Source organism: Brassica napus, chromosome C9, assembly GCF_020379485.1.
Source record: "Brassica napus cultivar Da-Ae chromosome C9, Da-Ae, whole genome shotgun sequence".
In the NCBI taxonomy this organism is placed as follows: domain Eukaryota; kingdom Viridiplantae; phylum Streptophyta; class Magnoliopsida; order Brassicales; family Brassicaceae; genus Brassica; species Brassica napus.
The window spans coordinates 2,332,654-2,353,392 of record NC_063452.1 but is presented as its reverse complement, the minus strand read 5'-3'; the positions used below and the strand labels follow the sequence as shown (position 1 = coordinate 2,353,392).

General features: G+C 35.9%; 5 protein-coding genes across 11 annotated transcripts; all 5 read left to right on the top strand.

Moving 5' to 3' along the window:
* The first annotated feature begins 387 nt into the window (after positions 1-387).
* LOC106400467 (probable mediator of RNA polymerase II transcription subunit 15c) lies at positions 388-5,534 on the top strand. Of its 2 annotated transcripts, XM_013840824.3 has the most exons (12): positions 396-1,275; positions 1,698-1,816; positions 1,913-2,015; positions 2,092-2,188; positions 2,450-3,163; positions 3,272-3,342; positions 3,445-3,519; positions 3,607-4,290; positions 4,381-4,638; positions 4,732-4,917; positions 4,990-5,078; positions 5,161-5,534. In XM_013840824.3, exons 2-12 carry the CDS (start codon positions 1,707-1,709, stop codon positions 5,360-5,362), a joined length of 2,589 nt encoding a protein of 862 aa, XP_013696278.1. In that variant the 5' UTR covers positions 396-1,275; positions 1,698-1,706; the 3' UTR covers positions 5,363-5,534. The 2 variants fall into 2 exon arrangements, with proteins under 2 accessions (XP_048625597.1, XP_013696278.1); XM_048769640.1 differs by having other exon boundaries at positions 388-1,275; positions 4,732-5,078.
* Positions 5,535-6,521: 987 nt separating this feature from the next.
* LOC106400468 (probable mediator of RNA polymerase II transcription subunit 15c) lies at positions 6,522-9,025 on the top strand. Its single transcript, XM_013840825.3, has 7 exons — positions 6,522-6,914; positions 7,156-7,320; positions 7,400-7,831; positions 7,925-8,161; positions 8,253-8,438; positions 8,509-8,597; positions 8,687-9,025. The coding sequence occupies exons 2-7, from the start codon at positions 7,168-7,170 to the stop codon at positions 8,886-8,888; spliced, it is 1,299 nt and encodes a 432-aa protein (XP_013696279.2). The 5' UTR covers positions 6,522-6,914; positions 7,156-7,167; the 3' UTR covers positions 8,889-9,025.
* Positions 9,026-10,580: 1,555 nt separating this feature from the next.
* On the top strand, positions 10,581-20,633 carry LOC106397985 (BAHD acyltransferase At3g29680-like). Its single transcript, XM_013838599.2, has 2 exons — positions 10,581-10,604; positions 18,262-20,633. The coding sequence occupies exon 2, from the start codon at positions 18,271-18,273 to the stop codon at positions 19,660-19,662; it is 1,392 nt and encodes a 463-aa protein (XP_013694053.2). The 5' UTR covers positions 10,581-10,604; positions 18,262-18,270; the 3' UTR covers positions 19,663-20,633.
* Positions 11,343-13,505, top strand: BNAC09G02140D. Of its 4 annotated transcripts, none has more exons than XM_013842376.3 (7): positions 11,343-11,496; positions 11,680-12,103; positions 12,197-12,278; positions 12,534-12,600; positions 12,678-12,863; positions 12,953-13,013; positions 13,113-13,505. In XM_013842376.3, the coding sequence occupies exons 2-7, from the start codon at positions 11,719-11,721 to the stop codon at positions 13,277-13,279; spliced, it is 948 nt and encodes a 315-aa protein (XP_013697830.2). In that variant the 5' UTR covers positions 11,343-11,496; positions 11,680-11,718; the 3' UTR covers positions 13,280-13,505. The 4 variants fall into 4 exon arrangements, with proteins under 4 accessions (XP_013697830.2, XP_013697832.2, XP_013697829.2 ...); XM_013842378.3 differs by having other exon boundaries at positions 11,357-11,496; positions 11,700-12,103; XM_013842375.3 differs by having other exon boundaries at positions 11,363-11,540.
* Positions 13,641-17,258, top strand: LOC106401788 (probable disease resistance protein At1g59620). 3 transcript variants are annotated; one of them, XM_013842374.3, is made up of 5 exons: positions 13,641-14,293; positions 14,477-15,041; positions 15,169-16,933; positions 17,074-17,127; positions 17,223-17,258. In XM_013842374.3, the coding sequence occupies exons 2-3, from the start codon at positions 15,026-15,028 to the stop codon at positions 16,857-16,859; spliced, it is 1,707 nt and encodes a 568-aa protein (XP_013697828.2). In that variant the 5' UTR covers positions 13,641-14,293; positions 14,477-15,025; the 3' UTR covers positions 16,860-16,933; positions 17,074-17,127; positions 17,223-17,258. The 3 variants fall into 3 exon arrangements, with proteins under 3 accessions (XP_013697828.2, XP_013697826.2, XP_013697825.2); XM_013842372.3 differs by having other exon boundaries at positions 17,030-17,127; XM_013842371.3 differs by having other exon boundaries at positions 15,169-17,127.
* Positions 20,634-20,739: the final 106 nt, after the last annotated feature.

Genomic DNA, 20,739 nt, shown 5'->3' with positions numbered 1-20,739 from the left:
CCAATGATGTCGCTTTCCTAGATGATGACCAACTCTCCTTCCAATCACCATTGGCAAGTGAAGCGTGAGTAGAATCAAGTGAGGCTTGAACCCCACTTCTCTAATACCATGTTAGTTGAGCTCAATCTCTATGAGAAAGAAGATCAAATGGAAAGTATTTTTTTGCTATTCACTATGGTCCCCTCCATTATATAGTTCATGAACCGGGTTTACATATATTGAAACTATCAAAGCAACTTTACCCATAATCAGAGTGTGTATAGTGCATCGAAAAAGGCATTCAAATTAAACCTCCGATTAATATAATTTTATTTGAAAGCCCAAAAATTAAATGATTTATAGTATAGTGATTTAAATTTATTTTGGAAAACCTTTTTTCCACGAGAATTCGACTAATTCACCTAGTGAATTCAATTATTATTATTTTTTTATGATATAATTATAGTATATTTAATTAATAAATTTATTTTTTATAGTTTCTTACATCAGTAATTTTTTATAGTTTTATACCTGTGTATTTGGTGAAGATGATATACAATTATATTAAAAAAATGTTTTAATATAGTTAAAAATAAGTTTATTTTTAAAACTTGCCTTAGGCCCTGAAACCCTTCGCACGGCACTACCGATAATGTTCTCAATTGAAGTTCTTACTTGATTTATATTAGTATTTTAATGAAGTTGGGTTTCTTGATTAAATTTAAATATTTTATAAGAATTAAACTACTTACAAATTGATATTTGTGAAGAAAGGTTCTCATAAATATTTAAAATTATATCATTTGAGATACATTGCACTTTCTCTCTTCTATTTTCTCATTTTTCTTTTCTTTTTTTTTGGGGTCAAACCTCCTTATTCTAAATTGGTAAGATATCCATTAGACATCTATTCAATTGACATACTCTCATAAATATTTTTCCAAAAATTGGAAAAATAATTATGATGGAGGAATTTGTTATTGGCCAAGTCAACGTCATACTTAACATATTTCCTCATTCGAATTTGGTGATTGACTGCAATAAATAAAAAAAGACTTAATTAATAAGAAAAGCAGACACTATATATTGAGATTTGGGATACCTACGTCTTAGTCTTTCTTCAATCAAACTCTCCACTCTTTACCCCTTCAATTCAATATCTATATCTCTCTCCCTCTCTCAAATTTTCAACCTATATTCTCGATTTCTTCTTCCTCAATTCATCGATCACCCTCCTTCCCCGATCACCGACGTTATCGTGGGGTTTTCTTCTTCTCCTCTTCTATTTTTCTTCTGGTGGGTTTTGCTTATTAATCTCAGTTCTGTTGTGTGGAACCAAACATGGTTTCTATCATTCTGGTTATGTTTGCTTGTATGATGTTCTTAAACCGATCATGTTATGCGTGTGATTTGTATTTTTTTGTGTGTGTGTTGATGTGATCAAAGCATCTTTGTTTCGGTTTTGGTTTAGTTCTTTAACCTAATCTCCTAGAAACACGCTCGCAAGTTGTTTGATCGTCACGCCAACTCGAATACTGGTGTTTTTAGGTCACTAAGGGAAGAATATGGTTTTAGTGTAATTAGCACCAATATACGCGAGATTAACTTTAGATAATGTGTAAAACAGTTTCAAAAAAAAAAAAAAAACTTTAGATAATGTAAGGTTAAGTATTACTAGTAAATTGCAGAATCTGATCATTTTTCTTGTTGCTACATAGCTAGACTTAATGGAGGGAACTTCTAGTTGGAAGCCTAACGAACAAGGCGGAGACTCTCTTGCTAATGATTGGAGATCGCAACATGAGCCTGATCTACGTAAGAAAGTTATTGTAGCAATGTAAGCCTTCTTACGTGTGTTTTTTTGTTATTATTGTATATATACAACTGTTTCATTAACTTTGTAACTGATATCTTTTCTCATGTATGTGTTAAGAGTGGAGAGGTTGAAGATATGTCTTTCTAGACAGATTACCGATAGTATTAACAAGACCGCTTGTACATTTGAAGAAAAGATTTATGGCATAGCCAAAGATAAGGTACCCAAAATACAAATATAAGAGTATACCTCAGCCTTGTGAATATAACTTTGCTTATAGTTTTACTATGTCTCAGGGTGATTACTTGCGGAAAATCCACGAAAAGATACTTGCTTTCGAAAGAAGAATCAGAACTGGTACTTCAGCCAATGGAGCTAACACTCCAGATCCAGGTTTATAAGATTTTTATTGTTATTTTGGTTTTAATATGGTAATTTAGTTTTAGGACTAGAACTTCTCTTTGGGTGTGTGCAGTACCTGGAAAAAAAAACAGTATCATGTTACAGAATTCACATTCTATATCTAGAACTGTTTCAAATCATTTAAGTCACTGAATTGTTATTGGCAATCTACTTAAGAAGTTTGAGAATCATTATATTTTTTTACAATCTTTTTAGCTTTTTATGTTTTCTTTTGATGCCTTTATACATCAGCTCAAGCTTTGAATCAAGGACAATCACTTCCCACCTCGTTGACATATGCACAGACTCCAACAAGCCAACAATGGTTATCTCCAAGCAGCATCCAGAGCAAGCTCAACATTCCTGAATCTTCTGGTTTGCCCACTCAGGCTCCTATGACCGTTTCTGCGGCTCAGAATCTAAACGTTCAAATGGGTGAAAGAGTTGAATCAAGTCTTGGTCCCGGTCCTCAAAGACAGATTCAAGGAAGGCAACAGCTTCTTCAAAAGCCTCAACAGCAGCAACTGAGATCCAACACCATGTACCAGCATCACGGGAATCAGCAGCAGCAAAGTTTGTTGCCTCATCATAGATCATCGTCTCTTATTAAGCAGTCTTTTCCTCAGTCTTCTGCTCTTTCTAGTCATCAACAGAAGATGGCTGTGCCGTCACAGGAACATAAACAGCTAGAACGGAAGCATCACATTAGTCAAATGATGAATGGTAAAGACACCCAGCTGATTCATCTAACATCACCACAAAACAATGGGGAGAAACAACGAACCTCCCAGCAGAACAATATGGCTAGCTTTAATGTGCATGGATCAAGTTTGTTGGGTACTAAAGGCCAAGAGGTGGAGAAGTCTCAACCATTGATGCTGCAAAGGTTTCAGGAAGCAGGTTCTTTGCACCAAAGCCAGAACCTAGCAGACCAACAGAAACAGCCATATCAACTGCAGAAACCTAGTATGTTTCCTTTCTTACCAACTTGGATGATAATGTTTTTTTTTTTTTGTAGCACCAATGAATATATATTTCATTAATTATGAGTTTAATACCAATATTGTTTTGTAGCTTTTCAAGATTCTACAAGCAAGACGTTAAACCCTAGTGGTGGTGACTGGCGAGATGAGACCTATCAGAAGGTATCTTAACATCACAAACATGAAAGTATGGTTTAACACCTATGGAAACGTATCCATTGTTAATTAATTCAACTATTTTTTTAATAATTTTCCTGCATGCAGATAAAAGCTTTTAGGGAGAAGTATATACATATTCTGAGTGAATTGTTCCAAAAACTATCTTATAAATTGCAAGAGGTACCTCATTCATACCCTAATTATTTCTTGTTGCAGAAGTAATAATAATAATAATAATAATAATAATAATAAAACAATTGTTTCCAGATTGATTCTCTTCCTCAACAGAACATGATGCCATCTGAGCCGCGGGTTGAAAATCTAAGGGCGGCCAGAGCGAAGTTGGGCCAAGTTCTTGTGTTCTTAAATGTCAGTAGGAGCAGTGTATCAGAGCATCACAGAGATAAGTTTAGTGCATATGGGTCACTTGCATTGAAATTCACCAAGCATCAGAGGGAAAAGGAGCAGCAACAAGTGCATCTCCCTCCTTCTCAGATCAATCAAACATCATTACAATCCCAAAGTGGTCAAGTCCATGCGTCGCAAACAGCAACGCCTAATACCTCGCAGACAAGGCCTAGGATAGAACCAAAAGATGTGAACAAGGTTATGTCCTCATCAGGAAATGTCGTGGTGCATTCTCCTAAACAGAATCCTCCAAGTAATCAACGGGAGGCTGTACACTCTAATATCAGCCAGGATCAGTCTAGTATGTTTCAGAAGAAGCAGTTTCATCATCTCCCTAGGCAAGAACAGCTGTTGGAGAGGCAGAAGCAGCAACAACCGTCAGCTTCATCCCCTCAGATGCAGAAGAACTACTCTTCTCCTCAGTTAGTGGAGCAGCAGACTCTTCCTACACCAATTAACAAAACACCAGCTCAGGAGCATCCTCTGGTTACTCTTTCTTCTGAACCAATCTCAGAGCGGCCTATTGATCGTCTGATAAAAGCTGTGAGTCAAGACGTCATATAGATTATTTAAGTTTAGTTTCTCCATCTTATCTTTGATCCCATTGTTAATGTGTGTGTGTTGCTTTGCTAGATTCAATCATCGTCACCAGAATCTTTGGCACAATCAGTAAGTGAGATGAGCTCGGTCATCAGCTTAACTGACAGGCTTGCTGGTTCAGTCCACACCATTGGAGGATCTAGAGCTCGTTTAGGGGGGGATTTGAGTGAGAGGACACGGTTCCGTGTGCAACAAGGAGGTAGACATCCTACCAAGAGATTTAAGCGCTCACTCACCGCTATGCCATCACAAACTGATAGCTACAAACGGCTCAGTGTTAACAAGATTGAGGTAAAATGTGTGAGCCTGTAAATTTTATTTTTAACTTATTAATAATAAAAACAAAATGCAATATTGAAACAAGGCAATTTCTAAATCTTGCAGCCTAGTTGTGCCCTAGTGCAAGAAATCATGGAAATAAATGGGAGATTTGTAGAGACTGTGGTAAACATATGTAATGAAGATGTTTGTCCGAGTGAAGTTACTTCAGGATTAACAGTCGTCACGTGCTCTTATGTCCCTGTGGCTCTTAGTGCCACATTCAAAGCTCTTTACAATTCAGGACATATCGTAAGTCTCTCTGAACTTTGGTCTTGTCTGTCTTTTTCTCAAATGCTTATGTATCCCATGTTTGATATGCAGTCACAGATTCAGCCCTTACGTTTACTAGTTCCAGATAATTACCCATGTTCCCCAATAATTATAGAGAAAATCCTCTTTGACGGCGTCAGGTATGAAACTTGACCACAAGAGGAAAACTAAACATATATGTTTTAATGTTTTTGATCTTTATACGAATTTCTTTCCTTGCAGTGATCACAAGTTTGAGGATTTATCGGCGAGAGCTAGATCGAGGTTTAGTTTGTCTATAAAGGAAGCAATGTCACTTAAAGAAATAGCTAAAGTTTGGGATGAGTGTGCGAGGGCTACAATGCTTGAGTACGCTGAACGGCATGGTGGTGGCACTTTCAGCTCCAAGTACGGTCGTTGGGAGTCTGTTCTAAGATCTTCATGAGCTCTAAATACTTTTTTTTCTAACTTACTCACCGCCCCGGATATTGCACAGAGGTGGAAACTTTAAAGTGTTAGGTTTTCTTATTTGCCTTGCGGTAGAAAAAACATCAGTTGTAATTTGTAAATGCATAATGTTTCCATTATCATTTGTAAATGCATAATGTTTCCATAAACTTGAATGTCCAAGTCTCATCTATTTTGTAGAATTTTTTTTCAAAAAAAAAAAAAAAATCTATTTTGTAGAATCTTTAACCGGTTTCAGTTTGGATTCTTAGATTTGACCAATCTTTGTTATGCGTATAAGTAGGTTGGATGTTATATTATAGTTTCTTATGACCAGAGCCGGGCCCGAATAAATGAAAAAACTACATTCCAATTTTTTTTTATAATTTTACTTTTGTAGTATTATAAACTATATATGAAAAAACTATACAAAATAATAATAATCTAAATAAAATGGGAGATTAAAAGATAAAAATATCTCTATTTCTTTTTATCACAAAATTATTTACTTTATAAAAACCTTTTTAATGTATTTTATAGGACAAATCTCCAAAATAACACATTTCTAAGTTTATATCACAAAAATAGCACTCCAAAACTAAAATGACCAAAATAGCATCTTTCTAAGTTTATCCCTTGAAAAATTTAATTTTTTTATTATTCAAAATTTGAAATCTTATCCCTAAAACCTCATTTCTCAACTTTAAACCCTAAACCTTAAACTCTAAACCTTAAACCCTAAACCCTAAACCCTAAACCCTAAACTCTAAACTCTAAAACCTAAACCCTAAACCCTAAACTCTAAACTCTAAACCCTAAACCCTAAACCCTAAACCCTAAATCCTAAACCCCACCCTTTAACTCTAAACCCTAAGTTTGTGATTTTTGATAAAACATTAAGTGCTATTTTTGTGACTTTTGATCTTGAGTGATAGTTTGGAAACAAAAACTTGATTTAGTGCTATTTTTGTCTTTTTCTCTATTTTATATATGGATTAGACGATTAGTATATATAAATAACTTTTTTAAAAAAAATTGGAAGCCCTTTATATATTGAGACCCTTTCAAATGTTTTCAAAACATTGGGCTCAAGCCCGGCGTGCTTATGACCAAGCTTTCTTTTATAGTATTTGGTTATTAGCTTACCGTTGACCAAAAACAAAGGTGTTTACCAAATTAAGGAATCAAACGTGAAAATATTTCCGGTAAAGTTCTAAAGTGATTTAACATTTTACCAAAAAAAAAAAGAGTTCTGCGTTGCTAGTTTGAACAATTTTATACTGAGACTTATAATTGTACTTTAGAGATTCTTCCATACTCGTACATTCGCAATTTGGTAACTGAATGAAGTAATAATACGAAAAGGAGAGACTGTTTATATACTAAGACTCTTACGTATAGTCTCTTCAATTAATCAGTCTCTCCCGCTCTGAAAACCCTTCGAGTCTTTCTCAAAAGTTTTAACCTAGATCTTGGATTCCTTTCTTCCTCAATTCATCGATCACTCTCCTTCCGCGATCTCCGACTGTTTCGTGGATTAAATTCTTCTTGTGAGTTGCGATCTTATCATTCTTGTACTCTTTTTCTTTATTCGATCTTCTTACGTTTCCTTTATTCGATAGCAACACATTTGCAAGTTGCGTGATTGTCACGCTACTTCGAAAACTGATGCTTTAAGGTCAGGTCACACACACTAATGGAAGAATATGATGATATTGGTTTGTTCTAGTGATTTCTTGATAATGATTCTTGATTATGTGTTTTTAATGTCTGATCATTTCTTGTTGCTAGCCACACACACTAATGGCTAGCTTTAATGTGCATGGACCAAGTTTGTTGGGTATTCAAGGCCAAGAGGTGGACCAGTCTCAACCATTGATGCTACAACGTTTGAATGATACACATCCATCTAGTACCAGTGGTGGTGATGACTGGCCGGAAGAGACCTATCAAAAGGTATCTCAACATCACAAATCATGAAACTATATATGATTTATCCCTATGAAACCTATCCATTGTCATAATTTTCTTACAGATAAAGGCCCTCAAGGAGAAGTATGGACTTGTTCTGAGTACATTTTACAAATCAATATCTGATAAATTGCGGGAGATTGATTCTCTTCCTCAGCATAACATGCCGGTTGAATGGCTAAAGGCGAGCAAAGCGACGTTGGAAGGAGTTCTTGCGTTCTTAAATGTCTGTAAGAGCAGTGTATCAGAGTTTCACAGAGATAAGCTTAGTCTCTATGAGGCAAAGTTACTGAGGTTCATTGAGTATCATCACCTGAACGTGACTCGGAGGGCAATGAAGCGGCAGCAACAAGTTCATCTCCCTCCTTCTCATACCCATCAAACAAGGCCTAGGATGGAACCAGAAGATGAGAACAACACTATGTCCACAGCAGCTCAGGAGCATCTTCCACCAGAGCCAATCACAGAGCGGCCTATTGATCGTCTGATAAAAGCGGTGAGTGAAGAAGTCATATTAGATGATTCAAGTTTAGTTTCTCCATCTTATCTTTGATCAAAGTGTTAATTTATGTGTGTGTTGCTTTGCTAGTTTCAATCAGGATCACCTGAATCTTTGGCACAGTCAGTAAGTGAGATGAGTTCGGTCATCAGTTTGAGTGACATGATTGCTGGTTTGGTCCACACCATTGGAGGATCTAGAGCTCGTTTAGGGGAGGATTTGAGTGAGAGGACAAGGTTCCGTGTGCAACAAGGAGATAGACATCCTACCAAGAGATTCAAGCGCTCAGTTACTGCTATATCTTCCTCCAAGGTTAACAAGATTGAGGTAAACTATATGGAGACTTTTAAATTTTCTTTTTAACAAAAAAAATATTTGAAAAGAACTATTGAAACAAGGCGCTGTCTCAATCTTGCAGCCTAGTTATGCTCTCTTGCAAGAAATCATTGAAATAAATGAGAGACTTGTGGAGACAGTAGTGAGTATATGCAATGAAGATGTTTGTCCAAGTAAAGTTACTTCAGGAACAGTCGTCGTCACGTGTGCTTATGTCCCTGTGGCTCTCAGTGCCACATTCAAAGCTCTTTACAATTCAGGACATCTCGTAAGTCTCTCCAAACTTATTCTTGTCTGTCTTTTGGTTCAGATGCTTAAATATCCCATGTTTGTTGCAGTCACAGATTCAGCCGTTGCGCTTACTAGTTCCTGAGAATTATCCATATTCCCCAACAATTCTAGAGAAAGTCATCTTTGATACCGCCAGGTATGAGAGTCTAGTAGAAGTTGGTTGATCATAAGAGGGAACTAAACGTAATATATGTTTTGATCTTATACGGATTTGTTTCCTTGCAGTGTACACAAGTATGAGGATTTATCCGCGAGAGCTAGATCGAGGTTTAGTTTGTCTATGAAGGAAGCAATGTCACTTAAAGAAATAGCTAAAGTTTGGGATGAGTGCGGGAGAGCTACAATGCTTGAGTACGCTGAGGGGCATGGTGGAGGCACTTTCAGCTCCAAGTACGGTCGTTGGGAGTCTGTTCTAAGAGCTTCATGAGTCCTATATACTTCTTCTCTCACTTACCGACCCGGATAAGGTCTAGGATTTTGTACAGAGGTGGAAACTTTAAAGCCTAAGTTAGGCTTACTTATTAGCCTTGCGATAGAAGAAATGTCAGGTCAAAATCTTGAAGATGCCACGAGAAACCACAGCACCAAAGCCAATATTCTTTAACTCCAAACAGAGTTTAGAGATGCCAAAGCATAAAACCCAACCGCATGGTCCAAGTATATTTTTTTAACAAGAGACTTTCCAGACATGAAAACGTCTAGACTTGAATGGAATCTAATTAAGTATTAATTGCAACTAACATCAACATTCTAACAAGAAACAATCATAATCATCATCCATGAACCAATTAAAAAAACTACCCATTAGCCATAATGGAAGAAGAACAAAGCATAAATGATGTGGTGAGTAGATTGAAACATTGAATAAATCTAACCATATCATTAATATGGTTCTACTATGTATTTTATACTATATAACTATCGCAATATGATAATACTACAGTAAAAATTCTATAAATTAATAATGTGAGGTGTTTGATATTTTATTAATTCATAGAGTTATTAATTTACAAAAAAAAATATTTTTTAGATTTTTATATTTTAAGATATATTTTTTCTAAAAGAAAAAAAATATTTGATTTTAATGTATATACATTAATCAGCATTCTGAAATTTGACATTTATATTAGTTTTAGTTTATTATTTAGTGTATATAAAATATGTTTCATAGAATTCAAATGTGTTTTTAGATATAACATGTTAAGAAAATATAAAAAATTTCCATTGTGAATATAAAACAAATAATATAGTGGTTGTTTTGTACTTATATAAAATGTATATACATATAATAATTTTAATGGGATTATACATTTACGTAGAATTTTCTGAAAAATTATTATCTTATTATTTTATCGATTTATGTCATATTTTGAACCGTCTCAATTTGGTATCGAAGAAATCTATTAATTTATGGTGTTTAGTGTTACCCACATTTGTCAGATGAAGTTGTAATTAACACTTTTAATACCCAAGTATTTGTAACTAACACTTTTAATACTCAACTACTGTCTGTGCATATTTAATCCTCAACTAAATGTTGACTGTATAAAATTGGACTTTAAAAAGTCAACTGTTAAATTTTTGACAGTATCGTTAGTTCTGAAAGAAAAAAAAATTGGTTTTGTTTTCTGAAACTGCGAAATCTAAAATCGATTCCTCATACTATTTTGAGAAGATGTGAATTCCGGTAAACAATCCAGCCATTGAGAGAATGGAGAACCTGATTTCTTGTCCAGTTATAAAACAAATCTCCTCTAGGCTTATTTGCTCATTATCACCATTTAAGTTATCAAAGCAAAAAAAAAAAGAAATCTCAGATCCTAACTACGTTCACGTAGAGATTCTTGCCTTCACTCATACATCTACTTCTCCTTGGATCTAAAAGGGCCTGCCTTTGGGTAACCAAGTCTAAAGATTATGACCTTAAAGGTAACTCTAGATGAAGTGCTACCCACGTTTGTCAGATGAAGTTGCAGCCTAGGGGATGTAGCTCTGGTTGGTTTGATATGAGTTTTTTTTTTAATATAAATTCTTTTTGCTCTGTTTCATGGTAGTTTTTTCCCTTTGTTTTGGTAAAGATCGAATCTTTATGGTTCAAGATGATATTAATGAGATTGAAAGGATTGTACAAAAGAAGAAACATATCTAATTCTTAATTAAAGTGATCTCTTTCTTCTTCCTTGTTCTTTTGTAATATGAACACACACCTCAGTTCTTACTTCTTACCTTAACAAAAGTATCAATTTCTATATTGGTGCTTATAGATGAACAAGAGATCTTGATAATCAGTTCAGTGTGGTTTGGCTTAAATAACTGTTTGCTCAATCGTAGTAGTTCAACAAACTTTACGTGTCGAGCTAGAGGCAGTCTTGTAATGGCTCGCCAAAGCCGAGAAGATTATATGGATCAGCTCATCTGATGTTAGAAATTACTTGAAGAATCAATATTTATAGATTTCTGGGTTTCAAAAGCAAACCCCGATCTTAGGTTTTAATAGAACTAACGTTTTCTGTCAAAAAGTTAACGGGTGATATTTTTAAGTCTGATTTTAAGCGGTTAGCATTCACATGGGGATTAAATTTGTGCAAGTACTAATTGGATATTAAAAGTGCTAATTTAAAATACTCGAGGAATTAAAAACCCATTTTCCCCACTTCCAGTAAATAAATATAATTATATATGGGTATAATTCCAAATAGAAAAGTTCAAAATATAACCAGGCCATGGAGGCATGGTTTTGAATGCTAACTCATAAGAAATGAATTAGATAGGGTACTAATCCCGGATTAGTGGTTATGAAGTTTAAGTTAACCCACCCGAGTAAACCGGACTCGTAGTAACTAAAACAAACGCGGAATAAAAGGACCCCACTAAAAAGCACGTCTCCATGGAGAAGAAGACCAAACGGCATCGAGCAGCTGTCGTTTTAATCGTTGAGAAGTCTGAGATCTCTTCGTCTTCCCAACCAAATCTCAAATCAATAATAACTCACATAAACACTCTGTTTCCCTCCAGCTGCTTCTCCAACCAACAAGGTCAACTCTCCAATTCTCTCTTCAATTTCTCGAATCCTTTGATTGTAAGCAAGATAATCTAGAGTTTTGATCCAATTCTTGTAATATTGTTTTGATTCCTATCATCGTAACCCATGAAAGATTCATACTTTTTTGGTGGTTTCGAGTTAGTTTTGACTTTTCTTTTTTTCTTTTCTTTTTAAGCTTAACTGGTGATTCAGCAGATTCTGAGTTCCACGGAGGATGAGAGCAATTGAACATCTTGTAGAGGAGGAATCTGTGATCAAGAAAGCGAGAATGGTTGATAACGTAGAAGAGGTTCCAGTGCTATCCCAAAACGAACCTGTGGTGGTTGATGGAAGCGGGAATGGTCAAGTCACAGTTGTAGAAGAAGAGAAAGAGAAGAAGATAGAGGAAGTTTCTGCTTCTCTGAGCTTGTCAGAGGAGGCTGATGTTCATGCAAAAAACACTGAAAAGGTTCCACCTTTGGATCTAGAGAAGAACAACGAAGCTTCTGTTGTTACAAGGAGGAAGAAGCTTCTAGTTCTTGATCTGAATGGGTTGCTTGCAGACATAGTTTCTCCTCTTGCAGATTGTAAAGCTGATATCAACATTGGAAGAAGAGCAAGTGAGTCTCAAAACATCTTTTTTTGTTTATTTATAATTATTTGATATTTACTTATAATTATTCTGCAATTTTTTTTTATTTTGTTTATGTCAGTTTTTAAAAGACCCTTTTGTGAAGAGTTCTTGAAGTTCTGCTTTGACAAGTTTGAAGTTGGTATCTGGTCCTCTAGAAAGAAGTAAGACCATTACTCTTATTATTCTTTATTCACATTAATCTGGAAATTAAGTTGTTATCTTTATTCACATAATCATATATGTAAATTAAGTTGTTATTCTTTATTCACACTAATCTTTTTTTTTTTTGAAACATATATTTAAATTAAGATCATATATTTAAATTAAGTTGTTATCTTTATTCACATAATCATATATGTAAAAATTAATATCATATAATCAATTTTTTTAACTATTTTTTTTCTTTTCTCCTATAGGAACAATGTGGACAGAATCACTGAGTTCTTGCTCGGAGATATGAAGAGGAGACTGTTGTTTTGCTGGGTATGTGATGTTCTTGCAATGACCTCAGTTTTTTCTTTTCTTGTCTGTCTAATTTTCATTTGTTTTTTTTGTTACAGGACATGTCTTACTGTGCTACGACGACTCTTGGTTCACTTGAAAACAGACACAAATACGTGGTGTTCAAGGATCTAAACCAGCTCTGGGAGAAACACGACCCAAGACTTCCTTGGCAGAAGGGTGATTACAACGAATCTAACACGGTTTTGCTAGATGATTCTCCTTACAAGGCTTTGCTTAACCCTGTAAGCTTCTTTAACACTGTTCATTTGAACACCATTCATTAGTCTCGTCCATGTTTTAACTCTTTGAATGAACTATCTAAATGTTACAGCCATATACAGCGATATTCCCACAATCATACAGCCATCAGAACAAGTCAGACACATCCTTAGGTAAACTTTCTTTTTTTTTTCCCTTATACTTGACAAGCAAGAATCAGGACTTTGGTTTTCGTAGATTATGAAAAATTAACCTCTTGTGTGGAAATTCAGGTAATGGTGGTGATCTGAGACTTCATCTAGAGAAGTTAGTAGAAGCTGAAAACGTTCAAGATTTCATCAAGAAGAACCCTTTTGGGCAAGAAGCTATTACTGAAGCTAGTGAGACTTGGGAGTTTTATAGAGAGGCCACTCGTATGCACACACATATACGCATTTAGAAACCTCATACGGTAGAAAAGTGAAGGATTGTTGGAAGATTTTTTTTCTAGGTGGTTGGTAAAACAAGCGATAGAAAGAAAAAAATAGTAACTGAAAGGAGCTTGATGTTGTTGTTATAGTTTTTTTTTTTTGGGTGTTTCATTGTAGAGGTTGGATACTACAAGTGATCTGCTTACTTACCTGTAATTTGTTTCTTATAAGATAATTTGGTTTTGTTTTCAGAGATTCTCATTTCTCACCTATGATTTTGGTTTTTGCCTCAGTTTGTAACTTTTGACATTGAAAGGTTGTTAGGCCATCTCTTTTTTCTTTCTTTTTTTTTGTCAACTTGTTATATTACTAAGAGCATGTATAATGGAGTTCTTAGGATGAGTTTTTTAGCGGAATATAAAAACCGGTCTCTTAACTTTTAACTAAAAAAACTAAGAACCGGTTCTTTAATAAAGAACCCCACTCATTAAACATGCTCTAAACAGTTACCTGATGAGAGACAAGTTCATATTGGCTTGAAACATCCATTGTTGAAACATCCCACCAGCACCGCCACAGTCTGGATCATCTACAGGTATTAGTGGAACCTGTTTGATTCAAAGGTTTGTTATTGAAGAACCATTAACACATTTTTTTTCTTGTCTTCACTTGCGAGTTGCGTGTGATTGTAGATAAAGATATTGTTAGAGATATACATATAAACAAACACCTTTTCTAGTGCTCTAAAATTATAATCCTAATCGCCTTTTCTATTGCTCAAAAATTATAATCTCCATCCAAAACTAGTTTTAACCAAAAGTAAGTGGCTACAAAAGATTCACTCCTATCTTGAGAGGTTGATTGTCCGTGAATAGTGGCTACAATAGATTCAGTCATCATCGTGAATATAGCTGGTTTTTGTCGTTTGGTGTTGACTGAGAATAATCAACTCTTATAATAGGTCTTCAGCTGAGTTCTAACTAAAACACATTCGCATATTTTCTTTTATACAGATCAGTCGGAAGAAAATCGATATCCAAGAGGTGATTTTTATTTTTGTATGCTGCATATTTATTTCATCTCAATTGTTCATATCTTTCATAGATTAGATCCCACAAAATAGTATATATTATCTCGACTAGAATTTGCTGAGAAATATTATCCGGACTATGAACTCAATGATCTTCCTCTAGTGGTTATTGATTACTTATCACATGATTGAGCAGAAGATTTATGGCTGAGACACTTTTGTCGTTTGGAGTTGAGAGGCTTTGGAACCTCCTTGTCCGAGAATCTGAGCGATTTCAGGGATTCAATGAGCAACTCAATGTACTAAAAAATGATATGAAAATGTTAAGGTGTTTTCTGGAAGATGCATATGCCAAGAAACATACAAGTGCCATGATGGAAAACATTATCGAAGATATCAAAGAAATTGTTTTGGATGCGGAAGATATGGTCGAAGCCTTTCTTCTAAAAGAAGAACTCAAAAATACACGGGGTATCAAGAACAGCGCAAGGAAGTTTTCTTGCAGTATTTTTGAACACAGGGGACTTGCTTTCAGTATGGAAGCCATAAGTAAGAGGATCTCTAAGGTGATTCGTGATATGATGTGTCATGGGGTACAACAGGTAAACGTTGCCAATGAAGGGTATTACTTACTTCTCGTAATGAAGGAGTGGCACTACATGCAGATAGACAATGTGTTACATTCAAACCAAAATGCCTAACTTTTGAAGAAAGTTGGGATCTTTTTCAAAGGATAGCATTTCCAATGAAAGACACATCTGGTAAGTTTTTAAGGATGATATATTTGGAACTTTTTTTGTTCAAGTAAATCAAAGAAAATTGACTATAATACAATATCCCCAAGACATACATGATCCTTCGGAAACATTTTTATAATTTGATGTGCAGAATTCAAGATTGATGAAGAAATGAAAGAGATGGGAAAACAGATGATCAAACATTGTGGAGGTCTACCCTTGGCTTTAAAAGTGTTAGGAGGTTTGTTAGCTGCACAATACACATTGTGTGAGTGGAAAAAGATATATGAGAATATTGGATCTTATATCCTCGGAGGGACTAGCTTTAATGAAAGAAATGTTGTTTACCATGTTTTGTATCTGAGCTTTGAAGAGCTGCCTGCTTATTTGAAGCATTGCTTCCTCTACTTAGCCCATTTTCCAGAAGATTATAAAATAGATGTGGAGGATTTGTCATATTATTGGGCTGCAGAAGGAATACAAAGGCCAAGGTATTACGCTGGAGCGAGCATTCGAGAGGTTGCAGATGGATACATAGAAGAATTAGTGAAAAGAAACATGGTTATTTCTAAAAGAGACGTTGAAACTTCAAGATTTAAAACATGTCAGTTGCATGACATGATGAGAGAAGTTTGTTTACTCAAAGCTGAAGAAGAGAATTTTGTAGAAATTATTCAAGGCACATCAACTGAAAACTCCAAATCTTCTTGTAAATCTCGCAGACTTGTTGTACACAAGCCTGATGAAACATTTAATGTGGATACGGAGGTGAAGAATCCAAGCCTTAGAACTCTCTTGTTTATCAAGTGCAGAGGATGGAGGGGAACAAGTTTATTCTTTACAAGGCATAAACTGATGAGAGTGTTAGATCTCTCCCGGGTGAAGTTTGAAGGATGGAAAGTACCCTCTAGCATCGGGAAGCTCATCCACTTGAGATATTTGAGTTTATTTTGTGCAAGTGTAAATCGTCTACCTTCTTCTATGCGGAATATGAAACAGCTGCTTTATTTAAACCTAGAAGTACATTCAAATAGAGTTTACATGCCCAATATCTTGAAAGAGATGCGAGAATTGGTATACCTCCATTTTCCGTTGGAAATAAAGAATAAGGTAAAGATGGAATTGGGTAATCTGGTCAAGCTGGAGACATTGGAGAATTTCTCAACAGAGCATGGGAGTGTGGATGACCTCCGAGGTATGACACGGCTCAAAACTCTTTCTATCTATATCAGAGGTAAAAAATGTAACATGGAAACTCTATCTTCATCTCTAAGTAAACTTCCACACTTGGAGAATCTTACAATAGATAAGAGGAAATGGTATGCTCTCCCGAATGATGATAAAGAAGAAGGATTTTTTTTGGATTGCATTCATCTCAAAAAGCTGAAGCTGTATATCTATATGCCAAAGTTTCCTGATGAGCAACAGTTTCCTTTTCACCTTACAACCATTTCTCTAACTGAGTGTTGTTTGAAAGAGGATCCAATGCCAGTTCTAGAGAAGTTGCTTCACTTGAAAGAGGTTAGTTTACTGTATCGATCTTTCCGTGGGAGGAGAATGGTGTGCTCGAGGGGTGGGTTTCCTCAGTTACAGATGCTAAGAATAAGGAAACTAGAGGAGCTGGAAGATTGGATAGTAGAAGAAGGCTCCATGCCATTTCTCTATACTCTCGAGATAGATGCTTGCAAGAAACTAAAGGAGATTCCTGAAGGGCTGCGATTCATCACTTCCTTGGAGGATCTGAGTGTTACATATATGGGAGAGCAATGGGGGAAGAGACTGTTGGAAGAAGGAGAAGATTATCACAAAATCCAACACATCCCTTCTGTTGAATTCTATTAGTAAACTTTTTTTTTGGCAAAGGTGAATCAGTAGTCAGCAGCTGAAGGAGGCTCTCAGCAATTACGAACTATCAGGTAAAATATGATCCCCCAAATCTATAGTATTATTTAAGATGAAGTTCTTGGGTGGAATGATTTAAGAAGTAATGTGTCCAATCCATCGGTTTCAAGGAGAGAAAAACTTCTCGTTCTTGATCTGAATGGGTTGCTTGCAGATATAGTTTCTCCTCTTGCAGATTGTAAAGCTGATAACATTGGAAGAAGAGCAAGTGAATCTCAAAACATCTTTTTGTTTATTTATCTATCACCAGTACTATTTGAAAGCAACTTAATTACTTTGGTATCTTTTCTTTGTCTCTGTCAGTTTCAACCTCATGTTCATGTATCCTGCCAAAACTGGTAAGATGGCTATCATATTGTCCTGCGGCTCTGTTATGTTTTTTCACATGGTCCTTCTGATGCTAGATGTTAGTGCTTACTCGTTTTGTGATCACTTCTTGTACCCATTTGATGATCAAAGTTATTGAATGATATAGTAGTTCTTGGTTGTTCACTCATGTTAATAGGGGAATTAAAACAGAGTGTTAGATGGACATGGAAAAGAACAACGAGTGCAAGGACAAGCAAAATATCAGGTATCTTATTAGTGAAGAACTAGAAAGGATTATACAACTCAATGAGATATTGGACATGCAAGACCACTGAAACTGCTTTGTCTTTTATGAGTATACCATGAAGTTACAAAGGTTGTACCTGTGAACCAACCCCCCAAAGCGAAATAGGCACAAGGAAAGAGCAATAGACCAGACCAACCTAGAGATCAACATTTTTTCTGGTTTTAATAATGGTAAAGTACAAGGAACAACATCAATTCTTGAGTAATTTGTTCCAGCAGAAGCCTGACATGGGGGGAACGGCCAATTCCAATATTGATTACATTTATATGTACCTAAGTTTTGGTGGTTTGTTTATATCTACATAAACCAATTAACCTAACAAATCTAATGAAAACAACCATTAACTAACAACAACAAAAACTCTGTATGTTTTCAAGCTGTGTTAATTCAGATGCGGGATAAAAGTTAAGAAGTGTTATATATGGCAATCTCCACTGACAAGTTGCGTAATTGGTGGCGAAGATTTAGGAATTACTATGGAAAAACAAACAATATTTAAGGATTCAAAAAATCAAAAGTTCCTTTGCGGACAGAACTAATCTTCACATGACAACAGCTGGTGTTTCACGTTACCACATAGGTATCTCCAGTTTAAGGCTTGACTTCAAATGAAATAATAATTTGAACCATCTATTATAAAAAAAAGTCAACCTACTTTTGCATTTTGATGAAAGCTCTATCTCCCTTACAATGAGCTAGAGTTCAACACATAACGCTGGTTTATTATCTTCATCAATGGGGCTAAAAGTAATCAAGATCACCCAAGTTAGCCCCGCAGCTGATTCGTCCCGCCACTCTGCCGACCCGCTCATCCTCCCGCTCACTTTCTTCGACTTGCGGTGGGTAAGATCACATCCTACTCAGCAAGTCATCTTCTACAAACTCCCAGAGTCATCTCGCGAGTTTTTTCACTCCGTGATCCTCCCTAAGCTCTCTCTCTCTCTCTCCCTCGTCCTCCGCCACTACTTCCCGTTGGCTGGTCACCTCAAGTGGAACCAACAAGATCCTAAGCCCCGAGTTGTTGTCTACAACCACGACACTGTCTCGCTAACGGTAGCTGAGTCTAACGCTGATTTTCTCTTTGTTTCCGGTAAGGGCCTACGTCCACAGACGGAGTTACGTATCTTGGTGCCGGAGTTATCGGTCACGTGTGACTCTACATCTCTATATTCTCTCCAAATCACATTGTTCCCTAACCAAGGGTTTTGCATCGGCCTAGCGGAACATCATGTTTTGAAGGACGGTGTAGGATCTATAATGTTTATCAAAGCATGGGCTCGCATTTGTAAATCACTGGGACACGGAATAATGACTTTACCTAGTGACTTTATTCCAATATTAGATCGTACTCTCATCAATGTTCGGCCTAGTCTTGAATCCGATATTTTGGAATACACCTCTTACTTTTCAGATGAAAAAGATGGCAAGAGAACCATGAAGCCGCCTCCAGTGGGAGAGATTTGTACTGATCTTGTCCGGATAACACTCGAGCTGACTCAGGAGAATGTGGAGAAACGCAAAGAGCGAGCCAAGAGAGAGTCAACTCGCTCTCAGCATGAGCTTCATTTATCAACGTTCGTTATAGTAAACGCTTATGTCTGGAGCTGCCTTGTGAAGGCGCATGGAGGCAACAAAGAGAGGCCGTTGCTTTTCATGTACGCAGCCGATTTTAGGAACCGGTTAGATCCACCGGTTCCTGACAGGTACTTGGGGAATTGCGTGGTTCTTATCAACTGCATTGGCTACAAAGCAAATAATCTATTGGGAAGAGTTGGCTTTGTTAGTGCTGTGGAGATTCTTAGTGACTCAGTTAAAGGTTTGGGTTCAAGAGGGATTGAAGCACTTTGGGAGTCCTACATTGATGGAATGAAGCAAGTGAAACCGGATACTCATGTTGAGTCCGTCTCTGGATCGACCCGGATGGGGTTGTACGGGGCAGATTTCGGGTGGGGAAAACCGGTTAACCATGAGATTGTATCCATTGACCGGTATCCAGCGTATTCGATGTGGGAGAGGAGGGATGAGACCGGTGGCGCCGAGATAGGTTTGTGTTTGAGGAAGAGTGAGATGGACACTTTTATTTCTTTGTTTGAATATGGTTTGGAAATAATTGCATCACGTATTTAACGCTGCATGCATGCAACTTTTCTTTTTAAGACCAAAGATATATTATGTAACGCCTACATGTTCCAATTTCAAGAACAACTTGTTAAAATATTGTTAAGCGCTCCAATACCCCAGCCCTTATATTTTGTGTATCTATGTGTAGTTATGCTATCCGTCGAGTAATGTTTTCAGCAAAAAAAATTTTTTGTGAAATTTCGTTTAATCCAGATACTAAATTTCGATGAGTACATACGGCTTCTTCACCGACTAACAAAAACTAAACTTAAAAATCGATGTGAAAAATTGGATTTATCTAAATATATCTTCCAAAACCTATTGACAAGATCTAATGTTATAAGCAAATAAACAGAATATAGTGATTTTTATAAATATATAGTGATTTTAAACTGCAATTTGTATAAAGTTAAGTTTGAATCTTGATTGATACTAAAGCATATCAAATTTATAAAACTAATCATGCACACAGCTTATAATGTCTTGCGAAGCATATCCACATGCCGATAGGAAAGCTGGTTTGAATCTTAAGTCAAAATGATATTGTAGTACTCCACTTGTAGTATTGTAGTTATTTGGTCTGTGAATGACTAATATAAAAGTTCGTTTATACAGGGAAAACGAATTTAGCGTTATATCATAAAGGGGCATATGAATTATAAAAAGGTTTATCTCAGAAATTTGTGTACTTCTATCAAGAAAGAGTTTTTGTTTTTGTTTTTTCATCAATGGCGCTAATGGTAAGCAAGATCTCTCGAGTCAACTCAGCAACCTACTCGTTTCATGACGCAACCGACTTTCCCATTCACGTTCTTGACTTAAGGTGGTTAAAATTCCACTATACCAATAGAATAAGCATAGATCTATAGTGTGTAATTTACAGAAAAAAAACTTACTAGGGTTTATAAAATTTACTACATACTATCATATGTTTATTTTGTGGATAATGCAATTACAAAGGTTGGGGTCTTTTTAATTTATTCAAAACCTTTAGCATATGTAATCTAATTCTTGTAAGTGCCTATGATATAAAATTAGAAAGAAAAAAAAGCAATATATATAATTTTCTTTACTAGGATTTTG